The sequence below is a fragment of the Castanea sativa genome, chromosome 6 (assembly GCF_040712315.1).
Source record: "Castanea sativa cultivar Marrone di Chiusa Pesio chromosome 6, ASM4071231v1".
NCBI classification, from domain to species: Eukaryota; Viridiplantae; Streptophyta; class Magnoliopsida; order Fagales; family Fagaceae; genus Castanea; species Castanea sativa.
This window is the reverse complement of record NC_134018.1, coordinates 38278423-38300047: the sequence shown is the minus strand read 5'-3', so window position 1 is coordinate 38300047 and position 21625 is coordinate 38278423. Positions and strand designations below refer to the sequence as shown.

Below are 21625 nucleotides of genomic sequence, written 5' to 3'. Positions count from 1 at the left end.
TGGTGAGGGTAGCACAAGCAATAGTAGTAGTTCCTCAGACGAGCATTATTCGTCTGGGGTTTCTGGTTTTTTTCTAGAGGAATTTTAGGAGATGCAACGTAGGATGGTTTTTGGGACAGGAGCTAGCTCGTCCAGAAGACCACCAAGTCCTCTTCAGGACAAGGAGGGGGGAGAAGAAAAGAAAGAAGAAGAGAATGTAATTTATAGTTATGCCCCTGAGGTAGCGTCTATTTTAGACAAGACCAAGTTAAAAACTCTTGTAGATAGGTATCACATTCCTAGGGAGTTTAGGCCTCGTCTACCTGAGAAAGGGGAATGGTGTTGTTCTCCTTCTTTTGGTTTAGGTATATATACGTCTTATCTCTTAGCAGGTCTTAGGTTCCCTTTAAATTCTTTCTGTAAGGGCCTCCTTCATAGGTTGGGTATTGGACCTAACCAGCTCAACCCCAATGGTTGGAGGACGATAGTTGCCATGCAAGTGTTATGGCATGAGGCATTGGAAGGGAATCGTCCACTCACAATGGACGAGTTCCTTTACTGTTATAAGCCCTCAGAGATAAAGAAATCCGCTGGTTTTTACCAGTTCTCATCTAGGGGCCCTCATTTTAGTTTAATAAAGGGTTGTAGTTCTTTTGACAGGCTTTGGAAGATTGAGTTTTTTACTATTTTTGAAAATTGGGCTTGGGACCCAATTAATGTGAATAGTGCCCCCTTCCTTCCTTTTACTAGCCCTCTAGGTCATCTTTGTCTTGAGGGTATGTCTTTCTTCCATTTTTCTCATTTATTTTCTCAAACCTTTTTTTTTTTTACTCATCTAACCCTCTTTTTTCCTTTTTGTATTGATGCAGCTGTAGTTTGTCCACGTTTAGACAAATTTTATTTAGATCGTATTGATCAAGTTCGTGCCTTCCCTGAAAGGTCCTTCCACAGCCTAGTGACTCTTGGTCGTTTAGCAGCTTGGGGACTTAGTCCTGTACCTTCTGCAGAAAACCTCGCGCACGAAGAAACTACTCGTCGAAGTGAGTATCTTCCATCTTTCTTTCTCTCTCTCTCTTTTTAATGATTTTGCTTTCTACGTCATAGGAATGGCTACCATGAAGGAAAACAAGGAGAAAGCTGTGACAAGTGGTGATGAGGACGTCCAAGTTCAGGACGATACTACCCCCTTAATTGTCCAGAAACCTACCGTCCAAGCAGGGAAGAGGAAAGGGATATCTGGCTCGGTGGACCTTGGTGACCTTCCAAGTCGTCGAGGACCTAAGAAGCAAAAGTCCAGCAAGACCCCTCTTCCTAAGGTTCCAAAGTTCACTCCTCCAACGGTAGATTTGGACAATCCAGTGGCAATCGTGGCACCTGTTCAGACCGTTCCACCCGTCTAGTCTGAGAATCTTCCCCCTTTAGCCAAAACGTCTCACAAGGCACACCCTTCTGAGCCAGCCAAACGTCCTTCTAACCTGGTGTTGGATGAGGGTTATGCATGGAAGACGTTCAAAGGAATCATCATTGACAATGAGGTGAACTCATGTTATAATATGTCAATAAGAGACTTTGAACGTTTTGTCATCCATGATCTTTTCAAGGTATATAACTTTCATTGCTTTTGTTTGATTTTCTTCAGATTCAAAGAAAATTTCTAACTTTCCTTCGTCTATTTGCAGACCATGTCAAAGTTTTACACCGCGTCCAGCGAGGCTAAGGAGTTGTGTGATAAAGCCAAGATGGCCAAGGAAAAGAACAAAGAGTTGAGCAATGAGGTTCTTTTGAAGAAAGGGGAAGTGATCAAATTGACTGAGGATCTCACTCATCTACAAGGCATTGAAGCAAAGCTGAAAAATGAAGTTGAGGAACTTAAGGCAGACTTTGTTGAAAAGGAGACCCGTATCACTCACTTGGAGGGGAAAGTTTTAGGGTTCACCTCGTCCATGGAGAAGGCTCGGGAAGAAGTAATTGTAGCTTTCAAGAAGTCAGACGAGTACAAGAATCGTTTAGACAGTCATTATGCTGCTGGCTATGAGGACTTCTGTGCTGATGCCAAGGAAGCTTACCTTGACATGGACTTTGACTCCTTTAAAATTCCTTTGGCCACAGAGAGTTTGTTGCTTCCGACAAGTTCCGAGGACGTCAACGTGGTGGACAATGCTATAACTAAAGTAACCCAGGACCCTACTGCTGCCAATAAGGACGGTCCAAAGTCTGGGGGTGACGCCCCTAGCGGTTTATCCAACTAAATTTATTTTTCTCCTAAAAAATTTATTATTTTAGTGTATTGGAAATGCCCGCTGTTTTGGACTTTACCTTTTTAGAATTTACCTAAGTACAATTCCCTTGTCTAAGTTTATGGGCGGGCTATATATACAATTGTCTTTATTGGCTTTACATAACTCAAGGATTTTTGGACGGTGGTCGTCTACCCTTCTTTAGTTTTTATGAATGAATGTCTACACTTATTTTTATTTCTCATTTGGTGTTTAAACATGTTATATGCTTCATGAACGAATTTTGTATATATTATCCATATTGTTTCTGTGGTTTCATGTGGTCCATCCACTTATGAGGACATTTTACCTCGTCTTGAAAATATGAACAAATTTTTATCTACATAGTCCATGTTAAAACAAATCCTTCATGTTCACCACCTACCATTCTTTTTTATTTCAAAAGTGTAACTCGTCTATGAATGGCGTCTCTTTTTGCTAGCTTTATCCGTCCATATATTTGACTTATCGCTTGCATTATTCTTCGTCCAAGTGTTTAGATGATCCTTTATTCATTTTTTGTCAAGACGTTTCCAGCATTTACTCGTTCAACGATTGGACTGTTTGGCTGGTTAAATTCATCCATGGACTTTGAAATATTCTTACATGCACGTTTTCTCTCATCCATTAGTTAGATGAATTTACCTTAAGCTTTACCTCATCAAGTGCTTAGATGGGTATACCTTAGGTTTATTTTTGTTCGCTTTGTCCTTATTTTAAGGAAAATTTATAGACGTTATGTCCTTGCGTCCAGAAATTTTATTCGTCTTTGGCCTTTAGTCTTCTTGTGGATTAGCTTGAATGAAATCACAAAAAAATATTCACATAGCGTCATATACATTTGAAATCCAAACTATATGTTCATAACATAAACATCGTCCACAAGCATGGCACATGCTTACAAGTTAGTACCTTAGGGAATTAAAAGTACTTATACAAACAAACAGACTAAGTCCATGACTTCGTCCATCGCAAATTCGTCCACAAATAGCGCAAAAGTTAGAAACTAAAGCACTTTTAGGAAATTAAAATATTTAAACACGCAGTAGTAGTAATAAACATAAGCAAATATGAGGAAAACAACACATAACTTCAACTTCGTTTATGACACTCGTCCATGGTGACACTCGTCCAGATTGACCCTTCATTGATAGTATCTTCTCAGATGCTCAACGTTCCAAGGGTGTTCTAGCTTCCGTCCATCTAGGGCTTCCAAATAGTATAACTCCTGCCTTTTGCAGTTGATTACCCTATAAGGTCCTTCCCAATTATGCCCTAGCTTTCCATTGGCTGGATTTCTAGTTGCCAAGAGATCCTTTTTAGGACGAGGTCCCCAATGTTGAAACGCCTGGGTTTTACCATTACATCATACTGCCTGACCATAAGATTCTTCTATCTTGCTATCCTTTGCTCTGCATCCATCCTAACCTCGTCTATAAGATCGAGGTTAAGAAGAAGTTGTTCTTCATTCTCCTCATCCAAATACCTCATAACCCTATGGTTGGCCATGTGCACTTCTGTTGGTATGATTGCTTTGCTCCCATAGGCTAGTTTGAAAAGAGTTTCCCCTATGGGGGTTCTCACTGTCGTCCTGTAAGCCCATAAAACACCTGGCAACTCATCTGGCCATACTCCCTTTGCCCCCTTAAGCTGAGTCTTGATGATCTTCAACAAGGATTGCTTTGTAATTTCTGCTTGTCCGTTTGCCTGTGGGTGGAAGGGTGAAGAATAATGATTCTTGATTCCAAATTGCTTACAAAAATCCTTGAAAGGTGTGTTATCGAATTGTCATTCATTGTCAAACACTAGTACCCTAGGTACTCCAAACCTGCATACAATGCTCTTTCAGATGAAGTTCATAACATTTAGTTGTGTAATCTTCACTAAGGATTCGGCTTCTACCCACTTAGTGGAGTAATCAATTCCCACCACCAAAAACTTCATCTGCTTGGTTCCAAGTGGAAAGGGACCCAAAATATCCAATCCTTTTTGTGCAAAGGGCCATGGGGCCATCATTAGGGTAAGGTACTCCGACGGCTGTTTAGAGACGTTACTGAATCGTTGACATTGATCGCACACTTTGACATACACCTTAGCATCTTAGCATCAACTTGAATGGTTGGCCAGTAATAACCCGCACGGAAGACCTTGTGGACGAGTGATCTTGCTCTTGAGTGGCTGCCACATGCTCCCTCATGAACTTCTCTCAATATATAGTTTGCTTCATCTAGATCTAAACACCTTAGGTAAGGCTGAGAAAAGCCTCTTTTGTATAGCACCTTGTCTATAAAGACGTATCTGGCTGATCAAATCCTTAGCCTTCTGGCCTCGTCTTTTCTTTCTGGAAGCCTTCCATCTCTTAGATAGGTGACAATTGGGGTCATCCAATTTTCTTCACCTTCTATCTACTGTACTTCTGGAAGATCTATACTTGGCATATATTGAACTTCATCAAATTCTTCCATTGGTTCATTTGCTAATGCTTCATTCACTACAGCGTTTGCTTCCATGTTCCCTTCTTTTGGGACTTGAATGAAGCTAGCTTCTTTAAATTTCTTAACAAGGCATTTTACCTTATTAAGATATTTTTTCATCCACTCTTCCTTAGCTTCATACGTTCCATTCACTTGGCCTATAACGAACTAAGAATCTCCTTGGAAGAGTATTGACTCTGCCTCTATGGACTTAGCCAATTCTTGCCCTTTAAGAAGGGCTTCGTGTTCAACCTTGTTGTTGGTTGCTTGATACTACAGACGAACCTTGTACTTCAACTTATCTCCTTCTGGGGACTTCAAAACAACTCCTATTCCTCCTGTATGTAGTGTTGACGACCCATCTACATGGACGACCCACGTTTTTTCATCTTCCATTCCGTCTAAGTCACCATGTCCTGGAGTGAGTTCCACAATGAAATCTACTAGAACTTGAGCCTTTATCGCATTCCTTGGTTTATACCTAATATCAAACTCACTAAGCTCAATAGCGCACTAGATCAATTGTCCTACGGCCTATAACTTATTCATCGCTTTCTTGAGCGAATGATTAGTCATGACATTAATGAAGTGAGCTTGGAAGTAATGCCTTAGCTTCCTAGAAGCCATTACTAATGCAAAAGCCAATTTTTCCATCATCAAGTATTGTTCTTCTGCTCTCCTTAGTGCCCGGCTTATGTAATACATAGGCTTCTGCATCTTCCCTTCTTCCCTGATCAACGCTGAGCTTACCGCGTATGGGGACACTGCTAAGTATAAATATAACTCCTTACCTGGTATGGATGGACTCAGTAGGGGAGCCGTGGTAAGATAGACTTTAGGAATCTAGAAGGCCTTTTCGCATTCGTCCATCCATTCGAACACCTTCCTAAGAATTTTGAAGAAGGGTAAACATTTATCTTTAGCTTTCGAGACAAACTTGTTTAGAGTTGCAACTCGTCCAGTGAGGGACTGGACTTCCTTGATATTCTTTAGCGGTTCCATGCTCAATATAGCTTGGATATTATCTGGATTCACTTCAATTCCCCTTTGTGAAACCATGAATCCTAGAAACTTCCCCGACGACACCCGAAAGGCATAATTACTTGGATTCAACTTCATTTTGTATTGTCTAAGTGTATCGAAGGTTTCTTGTAGGTCATCCAGATGTTTCTCCTCGTCCAAGCTCTTCACCAGCATATCGTTCACATACACCTCTACATTCTGTCCAATCTGTGGGCGGAACATATAATGGACTAATCTCTGATAAGTTGCCCTTGCGTTCTTCAAACCAAAGGGCATCACCTTATGACAAAACAAACCTTGATTAGTAATGAAGGATGTCATTTCTTGATCTACCTTGTCCATCTTTATCTGATTGTACCCTGAGAAGATGTCCATAAAGCTTAGCAACTGATGACCTCCTGTTGAGTCCACCAACTGATTAATGTGCGGTAAAGGATAACTATCCTTAGGGCAAGCTTTATTCAAATCAGTGAAGTCTACACACATCCTCCACTTGCCATTTGCCTTCTTCACCATTACCAAATTAGCTAACCAATCCGGGTAATAGACTTCCCAGATAAATTGCGTTGTGGTTAACTTCTAAACCTCTTCCTTGATGGCATTGTCTCCCTCTGGAGCAAAGACCCTCTTCTTTTGACAAACATGCTTGGAAGATGGGTGCACATTCAACCGATGAGTGATAACACTTGGGTCAATTTCTGACATGTCTTCATGACTCTATGTGAAAATGTCAATACTCTCCCTTAAGAACTAGACTAGGTCTTGATTCGTCTTCTCCTTCATACTTGTTCCAATTTTGGTAAACTTCTTAGGATTACCCTCTTCTAGAGGAATGTCTTCTAGCACTTCTGTAAGCTCCGCAGTAACCCTTCTCTCATCTATGCTCATCGTTTACATATGCTCCTCCATAGCCAACATGGCTAGATAGCATTCTTTGGTGGCTAATTGGTCTCCTTGCAGTTGACCTACTCCATACTCTGTTGGTAATTTAACAAACAAATGGAAGGTAGACGTTACTACCTTCCAACTATTTATAGTCGGTCTTCCAATGATAGCGTTGTATGAAAACGAACAGTCTACAACAAGGACGTTTATCTCTTTGGTTATCTGTTATGGATACGCTCTTACCACTACGGGTAATGTAATGGTACCCACAAGTTGGACTTTCATCCCTCCAAATCCTACCAATGACGATTTTACTGGATGAAGTTGATCTCGTCCATGCCTCATTTGCTAGAAAGCAAGGTAATATAGAATGTCTGCTGAATTTCCATTGTCTATCAACACCCTCCTAGTTGTATAATCAGCAATGAGCAATGTGATGACAATTGAGTCATCATGTGGGTGGTGAACCCTTTCAGTGTCCTCGTCCGTGAACGTAATGGCTTGCTCGTTTGCCCCTTTCATCCTTAGAGGTCGTCTAGAGAGCTGGACATTTTGCACCACCTTCAGATACATCTTCCTTGACTTGGAAGATTGCCCCGTTGAGGTCTCTCCTATAATAACTCTTAGTTCTCCAAGCGGGGGCCGTGACGATTCTTCGATCTTTCCTTTCAATTTTTCATCTTTGTGCTCTCGTCCAAGAAAGTTTCTCAACTTTCCTTACTTGATGAGATTCTCTATTTGCTACTTCAAGTCAAAACACTCGTCCGTGTCATGCCCATGGTCTCTATGGAAGCAACAATAGTTTTTCCTATTGCGCTTGTTGGGATCTCCCTTCATTTTTTCTAGCCACTTCAAGGACGGGTCATCCTTGATTTGCATAAGCACTTGTTCAAGTGGCATGTTCAAGGGTATATATTGCTGACTCTTTGCTAAAGAAATACTTGCCTTCTTGTTGTCTCAATCTTTCTTCTCTCCCGTTCGGGCCTTCTTTGGACGAGGACCTTACTCTGGATGGCGTGGGAGATCTACTTCCATTCGCTCTGCCTTCTTCCTCTTCTTAGCTATGATTGCGTCCTTTGCATTCATGAAGTTTTGAGCTGAATGGATGAGTTCAGCCATAGTTTAAGGCTTTTGTTCATAAAGCTTATGGATGAATACATCAGAATTAACTCCATTATGGAAAGCTACTAATAACAGCTTGACGTCCATCTCGTCTACCGTCAAGGCTTCCTTGTTGAAACGAGTAATGAAAGACCGCAAGCTTTCATTTTCCCCTTACTTTATGGTTAACAGGCTAGACAAGGAACGTTTATGCCTTTGTCCTCCGATAAAATTGTTGACAAACAACTTACTAAATTCTTTGAAAGAGCTCACAATGTTTGGAGATATCTTGTTAAACCACACTCGTGCCAGCCCTTTAAGGCTGGTAGGAAAGACACTACACATAATCTCATTTGGAACCCCTTGAAGATGCATTGTAGTCTTGAAGGTAGCAATATGATCAAAAGGGTCGTGCATTCCATCATATGAGTCCAAGGAAGGCATCTTGAACTTGTAAGGCAAGGGATGACTGTTGATGGAAGGCACAAAGGGGGAATCAGTCCGATGGACTAAAGCATCTACGAGATTCGCCCTTCTCATGTTCTCCCTCATCTCGTCCATAGCTTTCCTCATCTGATCCATCTCCCTCTCCAAGTGTGGCACCCCTGTGAGATGGTACCCCTTGACTAATTCTTAGGCTCAACGTTTTCTCATTCTCTAACTTCTTGACTCTGGGCTTGCCCTTCTATGTATCTTTCATGATGTTGCCTCCTTAAATTAATCTCCTTAGTCAACTCTTGGTTCTTATGGGTTAATTCTGCCATAGCGACTGCCATGGACTGTATGTGTTGGATGGAAGGTGGTTGCATGACAGGTGCTGACTGGTGATCACAGTTGAGATTACTAGAAGCGTTCCCACTCTCTTGGTGGCCTAAACTAGTGGTCATTGATTTTGTCTGAACCATACAGCCTTTTTTCTAAGGAAGATAAATTGCAAAACACAAAATTAACTTCCCACGGACGACGCCAACTGATGATGCACAGAAAACCAGTAGGTTGAATGCTCTGGGCTTCAATGGACTAGTGATTGCTTGGAAGGCCTGAAAAGAAAAAAGACACCAGATCAAAGGAGACCGGGGTGGAACGGCCAAGAACCCTCCGATGCTTAAGTTAGTTTTTTCTCTAGGACTCAAGAATTCCAAGTTTTTAGGAATAGTGAAAAACTTACCTTCATTTGATGTAGATGAGTCCTTATATAGTGGGCTTTGGTGTGCTTACTTGTCTTGGTAACTTCTCCAATATTTCTGGAAATTATAGGGTTCAGACTTAACTCCCACAACTGCTATAGAAGTAAGAATGTTCAATCCTATCTTCTATAATTGCTATTGGAAGTTAAGCACTTAACAGTAATAAGCAAGGATTTGGTAGCACGTGGTCCAAATTACCAGCTCTCGTAGATAAATCTATTTTTTGGAAATTTCCCAAGTGTCGGGGAGTCGTCCATGTATCCTCCTGAAAGACGACCCTTACATTTATGGACGACCTTTTATTCATGGACGATCTTCTTAAGCTGGGTTGATCCTTGGTTTTGGACGATTCTTATGGATGAATTGGAGATGGTTTGATTTCTTGTTCTCCATCAATATATATATATATATATATATATATATATATATATATATATATATATATATATATATATATATATATATATATATATTATCATTTAGTTAAGTGCCATTATGTGTTAAATTTTTTTGACTTTTAACACCATTGATGTAGTGGGTTTTTTTAGGGTTTTTGGGACTAAAATACCATTTTAGCTACTTTAGCATATTTGATGTGAATACTCTAATAGGTTAGTCCGACAACAACTAGCTTTTTCTAGCTTTGGTAACCATCTCCTTCAAGAAGATGGACTACCAGGGAGAATCCAAGGGCTCCTAGTATTGGCAAAGCCCTCTCTTTTCTACCCAAAACTGAACTTTCATACAGCTTGAAAGCAAGGCAAGGCTTGTGTTGCAATAATTGAAAGAAATTAATCAAATTATCAAGGTGAGCCTAAATTGGGTAGCCCTTGGGCTTGCAGACGGGAGGGGTTTTGCCCCCTAAATTGTAAGAGTTCCTTTCGTCATTGGGCCTTCCCCACTACAACAAATCAGACTTTTTTCAAGGGTCAAAACCCCTAAAAAAAGTATTAAAAAACCTTGAAAGAAGTTATTTTAAGAGTCCAACTGACCCTTGATAACCTTTGAAATATATACCGTCGAAAAAGAAATTTTGAGAGCCTTCATGACCCTCAAAACAAGTGCTCTAATCTTATTTTGAGGGTCAAGAGACCCTTAAATAAACTTTTACCAAGGTTTAAAAGATTTATATTTACAACCCTTGATAAATAAAGTTATTTAAGGGGTCTCTTGACCCTCAAAATAAGATTTTATTTTATTTATAAAAAAAAAACCACAATCATGCACAATATATATATATATATTCATGTTGAAACTACCATATTGAAGAAGCATATTAGTGCAAATAGATATCAAAAGAAAAATGTCACCCAATTGCAACTATTAGGAACCAAAGCTTAAATATCAAATTGAAGTTACAAAATTTTGAAAAATACATTTTTTTTTTCAATCCACTTCAATAATTTCAGCATTTCTCAACAATAAGATGTGGTTACTAACACATCTTGTCCTACAATAATTAACACCAACACCCAATCAGGTAACTGAAGAACTAATTTGGAACATAAACTATAGTATAGAATTTATCTCTATTGTTTTTTAAACAATAGCATGATGTGGGATTTTCCCATAACCATTTTGATGTCAGTAATCCAGAGATTCAAACAATGTTCGCAGTTAAACAAGTTATTTTCAGCTTTACCTGAGCACTTAGAAAATGTGGAACCCGAACCCTTTTGGAGCCATCAGCTAAACGTTTACATGGTAATACACTTTCCACAGCAGGGGAATCATTACTGACCTGCAAGCATGCAAGGGAACAACACAAGTATAAGAACAATTTTATCTTTGCTGAAATCAAATTCAATTCAATTTCCTTAAATCGTGGATAAAAGTTTATGCTATGGTTTTAATCTACAACAGGATTTAAAAGATTAATTAAGACAAAAGTTAGGACGAGAATCTGATGTTTAATCTACCAAGAGTTGTATCTTGTAAATGTTTTGTCTCAATAGTATATAAGATTATAAAAATAAATAAAAAAGAGATTGTAATCGCAGAAATAAGGTTTTCTGGGTCCTGATTGCAACAAAACTCTGCCTTGAGAATCAGAATTTATGCCTAACATAAGGTGAATGCAGCAAGAATGATCATATCCCCAAAAAAGAACCATTATTCATTCTTAGAATTTACAAAACTTATTGTAAACATGAAATTAAAATTCAGCTTGCTGTGCACTTCAACCATGTGTAGGAGTTAACTTTGCTTGCTATTAGTCTATTCTTGCTATAGTTGCCTACCAACTTAGATAGTAAATGAATCAACGATTCCTAACATTTAAATATCAGAGAATTTAGCACTAACACAGTACAATGCTGCAATCATGTTGATCATGCAATTTAGATGGATCTATTTCCAAGATTCAGTTTTCTGATTATTAAACACAGCTTGTACACAAAGCTGTTTTTGGATTCTATCTTACCTGACTTTCAATGGCCCCTATCAACAACTCTTGACAGCCTGATGCATGCACACTTTCTAATTTGGAGCACTGAAGTAACAGTCTCTCTGGATACATAAACATGGTCATCAATTATATGTTGTTTGATAATAAAGAAAAATTACAATCATTATCTAAGAATGATTCATCAAATAACATACCTGGATGCAAATTCTTACAAGAGTTTAGATTTAGATCATTCAGTTCTGGGCAGTTTAAATATAAAGCCTGCATTCAAATTCACAAACTAAGAGCCCAAGAGAAGACCATACAAGAATACACAAGTAACTTTTTAATTTAAAGAGTCTCACATCTAAGCCAGAACAACCCCACAAACTGAGTTTCTTCAGCCGACCATGCTTGATAATCAGCTTTTGGTAAATATGAGGGTTTGCAGTGTTTCTTAATTCCCAATCACTGCTTTCATCAGGGATTCCATTTTGGGAATTGGGATCACAAATGGTCATGCCACAAACCATGAGCTCAAGAAGTGGCAATTGAGCTGTAGCAAACTGAATGCCACCTGAAAATTACAGACAACGCTTCAATGAACAGAGGCAGTGTGAAAACAAAGATTACCAAACAAAAGACTAAAAATCAGATAAAAATCCTCAAATGGGTAATTACTTGAAGTAATATTAGGACAAAGAGCAAGGAGGAGTCTTGAAAGTGTTCCAGGGAACACATTGCAGATCATTCCAATGCCACTATCACTAATGCTTGATCTGCAAATAGAAGTATAGCATTAAAAAAAATCTCAAACATTATGAGTAGTGAAGAAGCTATCATCTTGAAGTTTACATATATTTTAACATTTTCTACTCTTGTTACAAAGCCTACAAATGAAGGTTCAAGCCAACTTGTTCAATAGGCAAACTTAAGGCAATTTACAGTGTTACACAAACATGAAAGTTCTGAGATTCGTAAGATAAAAATGCTACTCTGCATCCATAGACATGATGGTTACCTTCAACATGGGAGCATAAAATCAAAATTGGATATAGCAATGCTCATTTTAAAAAAAGGTTTTGGCTCCCACATGCAATTCTTACCTTATAAGTCCCTATTCTGGTATTTTATTTAATATTAGGACAGATTCATTTCATAGTGCTTGTAAATTATGTACAAGCCAGTATTTAACTTGGTAACAATACCAACACAATCAATTAACCATCTTATGGAAGGTTGAAAACAGTTGTACTTGGGAGGAAAAACATACCCACTCAGGTCAAGCAATTCTAAGTTCGGATAGCTTGAAGCAATGGCAGCAACAGATGCATCAGTGATTTCAGATCCAAGAACAAGTGAAAGCATTCGCAATCTCCTGAACAGTGAAGCAGCCAACTTATATTATTGCTATCCAGTGGTCAAAATAGGACTTTCAGTTGCTAAATAGTGAAGTATCTGAAGAATTCTAGACATGCCAAAAAAAATTACTAAATACCACACTAAAGTCATAAATCATGGATATGTGACAAACCTTAGATTTGCAGCAGTAAGAGCAAGCACAACAGAATGAGAAAGACGAACCGATGCAATGTGTATGTTTTGCAACCTTAAGCAATTCCTTCCCAAACCATCAACCATGGTAGTAAGATCAGTGCTATCATTTTCTTGACGATAAAATTCTAAGGAAATCTCCTTGAGATTTGGGCAGTTAAAAACCTATGGACACATACAAAGGAATTAACTTAAATGCAGAAGAGAAAGAAAACATTGAATTGCAATTCTAGAGAAAGATCACACCTCAAGCAATAATAAAAAGGAAAAGGGAAAAAAAATCACCATCTTAGAGTGTGAGTAAAGATCCGAAAGCCAAAGTGTAGAAAGGCTTGACGAACAAAGAACAAAACCCCCTAGATTAGAACACCCTTCCATCTTAAGGCTTTTAAGACATCTTTTATCCGCAACAAAACGACCCAATTCATCGCTGCGTTTGAAATTCATAAAATCAACTCTATCAATCAATCAATTGATACAAACAGTTTTGCCAGCTTGAGGAAAAAAATGGTAAATGCTATGGATCATGTAGCAGCAAAAATAATGGCCTAAGCACAAACTAAAATAAGTGGTAAAACAGAACCAAAGTAGTGAACACTAACCAGTTGGTATCCTAAGCACAGAAACAAATCCAACACTGTTATGAAAATTTAAAAGCACAGCAACCAAACCCACAAAAATTAGTTCAATTTAATAGCTTCATAGAGTAAACTATTGCACATAACACACACGCGCACGGGCACATAACACACACGCGCACGGGCACACGCACACACACATGAGAGAATATATCTATAACAATTGCATCCAAATATCAAACAGAGAAAATATTCTGAGTCATTTTACATCCACTATTTTACAAAATTGATGCATTGATGTACACATTTTAAAAGGCCAAAAAGTAATGTCTACATTTAAAACATGAAAATAGATGTGAGAGAATAACAGCCCCATCCAATAATAATAATAAAGTTACACTTCTAAACTAATTTTTTAGATTTGCAGTGTAGATCACATTGTGCATTATACAAGACAACCCGATAATTTCACCCAAAAAAAAACAAAAACAAAAAGAGAACAGGAATTATACCCATTGATCCGATTAATCGCGGTATCGGATTTCAAGATCTCCATAAATTCCAGATTAGGGCATGAAAATGCAATGCAAGCTAACATTGAGTCCCTTCTGTCTCTGTAAAGTCTTATTATCAAATATAAACAATCCAACATGTCCAATTATCAGATGTCAGATTTCGCTATTTCAATAACAACCCTTCAATAACAACATGTCCTATGTTATTTCAATTATCAGATGTCAGATTATAAAGTGCGATTGTCCTTAATTAAAGTTCTACTAGGTAATTTCCAAATTCAATTTTTTTTTCTCGGGAAACAAACACAGAGAGAGAGAGAGAGAGAGAGAGAGAGAGAGAGAGAGAGAGAGTGAGAGAGAGAGACCTGTAATCAGACAAAAGGGTGGAGGAGAAAGCTCTGACTATCAACGGCAGGTCGTCGCCGGAGATAGGATCGCCTAAGATCGCACCTCAACCTATCGTCGGACGTGATCGAAATTAGGGTTTCCAAGTCGCCGATCGGCAATTGACACCGAAGATTCACCGATGAGCCACAGAACTCTCCGAGCTTCATCATCAACTCTGTAACAACAACAAGAAAAAAAAAAATTGATTAATTATTCACAAAAAACCACACGAATTCACAAAAATCGAATCTGAAAATGGAAGAGCACGCAAACCTGTGAAAGAAATAGAGCGATCGACGGCGAGGACACGTGTCAGGCCACCGGCGTAACGAAGAGTGCCGTCGGTGTAGCGAGGGAGGATTTTCCCGCCATAACTGCAGAGGAATTTGATGGTCTTTGTGTATTTGCTGTTGTTGGACTCCATGAAAGCTTTTGAAAGTGAGAGAGAGAGAGAGAGAGAGAGAGAGAGTTTTTTAGGGAGAGAAACTGGGTTGAACAAAATGAAAATGGGTTTTCTAAGAGAGTGAGCAAAGATTTTATTCAAAAATTTCTGAATTCTGAGTTTTTGAGAGAGAGAGACTTTATTTCGAGGGTTTTGAAACATTTGGATATCTTTTATTAAGGGTTGTGTTAGAATTTTGTTGAAGAATGTAAAATTTGGAGGCAGCAATTACCCGGGGATTTAGTTTTTAAGTTTATTTCAAGGGTTTTGATGACCATTGTAATAAAATTAGTCAGAGGATAATTAGGGCGCCAGTTTGTTAGCGTTTGTTTCAACCATTTTTAGTGAACCCTTGAAAAAAGTGGGTTGAAACAAGTCATGTTTCTTGTAGTGCCCTAAGAGGGTTTTAAATGCCCTTAATGAGGAATAAGGCCCCCTTGTGTGTAAGTTTGTTCTTCTGTAGCATTTTTGCCTAGGAAAAAAATAAGAACAAGCAAACAAGTTGCGTAGGACAGTTAAGTGTTATTTACCAACAAAAAAAAAAAAAGTGTTCTAACCTGTTTAGGATTATGTGGCTAAAGATGAAAGAATAGATGTAGAAATTGAGTCCAGAAAGGACTAGAGTAAACTTGGATGAAACTAAGAGATGGCTAGTACTGGACCAAGGCTCACATAAGAAAAGACTAGGGGAAAGCTCTCAGGTGCCCAATCCGACAGTGAAAAGTCGCTTAAAACAATTAAATTTGATCATATTTTGTCTTTATAATACTCGGGACCTAGGGTTTTTTTTTTTTTGTTGATAATTCAATAGTTACAATGAGAAAAGAAATTTAAATTATGAGTATCATGAAATTGTTAGGGGTGCCAATCAATTGAGTCCTAAGACTTGACACTTCAAACCTAGTTAGTAGTTGCATGATTAAGGCCTATGCTTGAGCTCTTCTAAAAATTTCTTTTGGGCCAAGCAGAATGTTAAACCCAACCCCAAACTCTAGTATAAACAAATCAATAAATCCGTCCTGATTACTCGATTAGTGCACACTTTGGAATTATTTAACCATTGTCAACTTGTCATTATTGAAGGAATTATGAAGTCAATAGTTTACAGTATTTATTAGAACAAGAGGAAAAAACAAGGAGAAGAAGTCCAATATACTCCATCAAATAACCTTTTTTTTTCTGCTAAAAGAAAATTTTCCTGCTTAGCAACCCAAAAATAAATAAATACAACTAATCACACGGCATCTGAAATTTGAACAAATATCAGGGAATAACATACATTGTATCGCCTAAAACCCCCCCTCCACCAAAACACACACACATACAAATCCAGCAATGAATGTCTGAGTACCCATTTAAGGAAAAAAAAAAACAGAATGAATGAATTAGTGCTAGCAAGGAATCTTTTCAATGAACCATCTAAGTACTCTCACAGGAAGCTTCACAATACCCATCGCCATATTCGCAAGTCCAGCAAAACATATGCAACATGGGCACAAACAACTCAGCACAGTCCTGTCATTCAATTAATTTCATGGAGAACAAAATAATCAACACACACATAAAGATATAGGACATCTAACAATGACCACAAAATCCATTAAAATATGATCACAAAATTCTTGAAAAGAGTATGTTTTTATAATCTTGATTGACTTTGATTCATTACCAATATCAATGTAAAAGGTGTTATCACAAAATATATAATTTTCACAATGTTATCTATATAAATAAAAAAAAATGCATACATTTAAGCACATTACAATTACATGGAAATTGTAACACTCAACGAAAGGTATATATATATATATATAGGGCAATGCAAGAATTCAGATGATGGGACAGTTTCTCCTACGGTTTAGGCTTAATTAAGGAATCAAGATCACAAAGAAATTGTAATGAATGGGAAGAAAAAAAATGGAGAAACATACCAAAAGCATATAAAAAAAGAAAAAAGAAAACTAACCCAATAACCCAGATAACCGCACCAACAAGAGATAACACCAATGCCACCAATGCAAAAGGCAATCCCAGCAAGAAACCCAATGGCCTGCAATCTCCCATTCTCTCAAAATCAAAAGTCTCTTTTCTTTCTCTGTAGACCTTCTATTTGTTTTGGTGTTTTGAATTCAAAGAGAAGAAGAAGTGGATTTTATCAAATTAAGTACATACAGGTTTCAGAATAAGACTTTGACAGCGACGCATACGCGGTCTTTAACTACCGGCATTTTTAAGTTGTTGAATTGGCGGAAATACCCTTGTGAAAGATTACAATTGTCATTTGGTATGGAGCGACATTGCTGGGTACTTTAGGAAAATTGGCTTCTTTGAAGCTTCGCCAGGGTTTCCTTTGGGTCACAAAATCCGAATGAAACTGCGTGCGAAGACTTGTCACTTGTGCATGTTTTTCATTTTCCACACAATTTTTATCCCTCCCTTCCCAGCCGTGTAATAAGGTGCCTATCAAAATTGAAGAATTCAATTCTGAGTTAAGTGGCAAGGAAAATGGTACTATGTTGTTGACTTTCTCTATTATAAAGGGTAGTCCTTCCCTTCTTCTTTCTATATTTATTTACCAGTATTATTTCCGTACGGCACAGCTTGATAAAGATTCATATCTAAACTCCAAAGCTTAGAAATTTTAAAATAATTAAAACTAAAATATTAAATATATAGTAATAATAAATGGATAAAATTTAGGTAAAGTATTTAGGCGTTGTTCTTTAGGTTTCCCTCTTATAATTTTGCTATGTGGCATTTTTCATATGTGATGAAAGTGCATTTTTAGTTAAGTAGCTATATGGCTAAATTTTAAGAGGAAAACTTAAGAAATAACACATAGTTTTGTCCATAATAAATTATAAAATAAGTAAACGATTTTAACTAAAAAAATTTCTTTAAATTCTAATTGTTTAGAGTTTAGACTTTATCAATGTTTATCTATTTTTATATTTTAAAATTCTTTTTGTGCTTTGTGTTAATTTCTTAATATGAGATATGAAATGAGTTTAATCATTTCTATTTGGATTATCTTTAATCTATGCCTCAACCAATACAAATAATAATAAACAAAATAGTTTCTCAATACCGATTTTTTCCTTGTGATAGTCTAATTGAAAAAATTAACACATTCACAAATAAACAATAACCAAAACTAAAAATCAAAACTGTTAGGATATGGGATCAATGGCCAATATTGGCCCATTGTTGTTAGGATGGGCCCAGCCCAATAGCAATATTATGGAGACATGGGATTGGTGCTCGGTAGTGGCTTATAGTTCTTGGACTGGGCTTGACCCAGTATCAGTGAGTGGGTTGGGGATGACCGAAGGGTAACAGCCAATACTTGGACCGGTCCCCAAACGCTATTAGTGTCTTGGGAGAATTCGCTGCAGAACGTCATTCGACATCAAGTGCAAGTTTCAAGAGAATCCTTAGAATTGACCAATTTACTAAGGATTCTAGACAGAAGTGAGGACCACGTGGGAAAAGATGGAAAGGCAATCATTTGAGTCCCCTCTAAGGGGGGACTATAAAAGAGAATGGAGGATGGATGAGAAAGGGGTTTTTTGGTTGGTAAAAAAAATAGGGGTGTGAGAAACATGAGTGAATGTGAGAGGAAAGACACAAGGGAAGAGAAGGAATTAAGCATGAGAGGTATAAGGGTTATATAGTTGAGCTGTCAAGGCAGTATTTGAAGCTTGCCATTGTAGGAGTTCAGTGATACCCACAAACAAATAAATTAGGAGCCCAATCCCTGCACAGGAACCGCCATTGGGTTTAGGTACCGCAAAAACATTCACAAAAGAGTTCAAAAATTGAGAACATAAAAAAAAATAATAATAATAATAAAAACTTACATAAGAGAACCAATTTTGCTTCTTTACAGTAAACTTCCTTTGGCATGATATCCTGCATGCAAATTTAGAAGCAAAGAACAAATAAACAATAACCAAAACCGAAAATCAAAACATACACAAAAGAGTATTAAGAATATTAAAAAAAAATCAATAAAAACTTACATAAGAGAACCAAGAACTTAAATGGCTATTTATTGTTTTGCTTCTTTATAGTAAATTTCCTTAAGTATAATACCTTGCATGCAAATTTAAAAGCAAAGAACAATAAGTAAGATGAATTTATTAAATTAAAACATAAGCGTAAGCTCCATTTTGAAGAAAAAAAAAATACAACAATGTGGGTGCATTGTGTGAGATTTAATTATAGGGATGGCTTATTGGTTAATAGGAATTTGTGTCAAAAAGCCATGGCTGAGATGACTGAACATATATAAGTTCTAAAAATTTTGATAATAGACTTTTAGTTGGAGTAGAATTTAAATTTCTAAAACTTAGACTATAAAAATTTATCTAAATTAAATTATTGTTAAATTGTATCCCTTAGTCAAGAGATTTGTAGCTTACTATCTTAATAAAATATTAATTTAATAAGATGCAATTAACTTGAGCAAAACAAAGAACAAAAAACAAAAACAAAAGTTGGGGTTGTGTGAGATTTAAGTTTAGAAATTTTTTATAATAGACTTTTAGTTTGAATAGAATTTAAATTTATTTTAAATTATTGTTAAATAGTGCAACTTGAGGAAAAAAAAAACAAACACAAAAACGTGGGTTGCATGGGATTTAAGTTTAGAAAATTTTGATAATAGACTTTTTCTTATATATATACAAGATAGAAATTCTACTCTGGTCTAATCTAAGTGTATATGTGTTTGAAACTACCTCCTAGAGACTTAACTTCGGCCCTTACCCCTCACACCTCACAAACACTTATACTTGTAGAGTGCGCATCGCACCAAGGGTGTGCAATGATTGATTATAGACTTTTAGTTTGAATAGAATTTAAATTTATTTTAAATTATTGTTAAATCTTATTCTTGAGTCAAAATTTGGGGTTTTTTTTAATTATTTTTATTTTATAGAAAGAACATGGGTTGTTGTGTGAAATTTAAGTTTAGAAATTTTTTATAATAAACTTTTATTTTGAATAGAATTTAAATTTGTTAAAATTTAAATAATAAATTTATACCTAAATTAAATAGTTTTTAAATATTATCCCTTAATTGAGGAAATATGTCGTAACAAAAAATATATAATTAATTTACTAATTAGTTAGAGTAGCCACTTAGCGCAACCATAATTTCTAAGCTCAACTTTTATTATATAGTATATAATAGTATAAAATATATGATTTATTATTATTATTATTATTATTATTATTATTATTATTATTATGAGATTTTCATGGTAATTCTTCTCTCTAAGAGGTAAATGCAAAGTTTCTTATTGTTAAATAAAAATTTTAAAATAAAATTTATATCTATACAAAAAATTAATTGGTATGTTAGCCTAATGATAAAAAAAATGATCATCATAGATCACTAACCTCATTACACACACTTTGCGTGCGTGATGGGGCACTTTTTTTTTTTTTTTTTTTTGGATTTACATGTTTTCCTACAAATACTAAGCATTGACTTATGACGTTGTTTTTCACAGGAATTTCATCTTACTTTATCTCTCCTATTTCTACATCCTTGCATGGATAAGCCAAATGCAATAAAATAAAGTGAATAATTACACTTTTTAACTTGAAATTCTATAGTTTACAATTACATAATTACAAAAAGAATGAAAAAAAAAATCTATTCACATGTAACTCACTCATATACAACAAATAATAACTTTTAAGAAGAATTGAAAGGGAAACAAAAGGGGAAAAGAAAAGGAAAAAAATAATAATAAGGTAAGAAAACGGTGCCATTTCTTGAATCTTTTTAATTGTCCAACTTCGATCTCATTTGATCCTTAGTTCCTTAATTTTTCCCCCATTAAAGCAAATATACAACAATTGTAATTGCTCCAATAACCCTAAAAATAGTTATTATACAATAAAAAAAGAAACAACACTAAAGGTGTGTTTGGTAGAGTGGATTTTAGGGAGGATGAAAAAAAAAAAAAAAAAAAAAAAAAAAAAAAGAGAGAGAAAATGAGAAGAGAAAACTTTTTGGAATGTGTTTGGTTGAGAGGGGAGAGAGTAAAATGATGGTGGAGCTTGGTTGTATTCTTTCCTATCCTACCAAAAAGTCTTCTCTGAAAATGGGGAGAGGAAGCTTAATAGGTAAATAACGAAAATGCCCATGTTCACTTGCACATGGGCTTATCTAGTACGTTGCCTTTTTTTTTAGTCTAGCCTGCATGCGGCCTCTTCCTTCTTTTCTTTTTCTCTTTTGGTCTAGACGTTGCCTCTTCTTCTTCTTTTTTCTTTTTCTTTTTCTTTTGATTTCTTGGGCAGGCTTCATCCAGCATGTTGCTCTTCTTGTTTTTTTTTTTTTTTTTCCTTTTGCTTTCTTTTTGTGTGTGTGTGTGTGTGTTTTTTTTTTTTTTTTTTGTTAGAGATATATTAGCCCATTAGCATAAGCTCAAGCCTAATTCTACTTTGTGTGCAAGTCAAGTCTCCTACTTGTACTAGAAGTCTATTAGTCTCCTACAGAAAACTATGGCCATAGGAAGGTAGCTCCGATACCATATTAAATTACCGACTGTCCCAAAAACTTAAGTTTTTAAGAAATGGTGAATTTAATCACTTAATCATAAGTCTAACACTTCCCTCACTTGTGGGCCTAAATTTTCCCTTTATAAGTGAGGGGCCCAACAAGTAGGAATTTAACATTTTAAATGGGAGGCAGAGTAAAACCAGGGATCGAACTCAGGATTTCCTGCTTTGATACCATGTTAAATATTAGTATTGAAACACCATGCTGAATATGCTATTATGGATGCGGAAGCAAAAGTAAAACGTATAGAACACAATAACA

The 21625-nt window shown here is 36.5% G+C and overlaps 2 protein-coding genes and 1 long non-coding RNA gene across 7 annotated transcripts; all 3 read right to left on the bottom strand.

Annotated features, from left to right (window-relative positions):
- Positions 1–2416: 2416 nt before the first annotated feature.
- Positions 2417–9297, bottom strand: LOC142638289 (uncharacterized). The gene is made up of 2 exons (XR_012845003.1): positions 8907–9297; positions 2417–8778 (listed from the first exon to the last, which is right to left on the bottom strand). It is a non-coding gene; the product is annotated as an uncharacterized LOC142638289 (long non-coding RNA).
- Positions 9298–10410: 1113 nt separating this feature from the next.
- Positions 10411–15776, bottom strand: LOC142638150 (F-box/LRR-repeat protein 17-like). Of its 5 annotated transcripts, none has more exons than XM_075812151.1 (11): positions 14619–15776; positions 14324–14520; positions 13956–14066; positions 13151–13295; positions 12846–13030; positions 12585–12689; positions 11993–12090; positions 11677–11888; positions 11527–11593; positions 11348–11433; positions 10411–10666 (listed from the first exon to the last, which is right to left on the bottom strand). In XM_075812151.1, the coding sequence occupies exons 3-11, from the start codon at positions 14039–14041 to the stop codon at positions 10526–10528; spliced, it is 1125 nt and encodes a 374-aa protein (XP_075668266.1). In that variant the 5' UTR covers positions 14042–14066; positions 14324–14520; positions 14619–15776; the 3' UTR covers positions 10411–10525. The 5 variants fall into 5 exon arrangements, with proteins under 5 accessions (XP_075668266.1, XP_075668268.1, XP_075668267.1 ...); XM_075812153.1 differs by having other exon boundaries at positions 12585–12686; XM_075812152.1 differs by having other exon boundaries at positions 13956–14057.
- A 238-nt stretch (positions 15777–16014) lies between these two features.
- On the bottom strand, positions 16015–16925 carry LOC142638152 (signaling peptide TAXIMIN 2). Its single transcript, XM_075812156.1, has 2 exons — positions 16754–16925; positions 16015–16302 (listed from the first exon to the last, which is right to left on the bottom strand). The coding sequence occupies exons 1-2, from the start codon at positions 16849–16851 to the stop codon at positions 16179–16181; spliced, it is 222 nt and encodes a 73-aa protein (XP_075668271.1). The 5' UTR covers positions 16852–16925; the 3' UTR covers positions 16015–16178.
- Positions 16926–21625: the final 4700 nt, after the last annotated feature.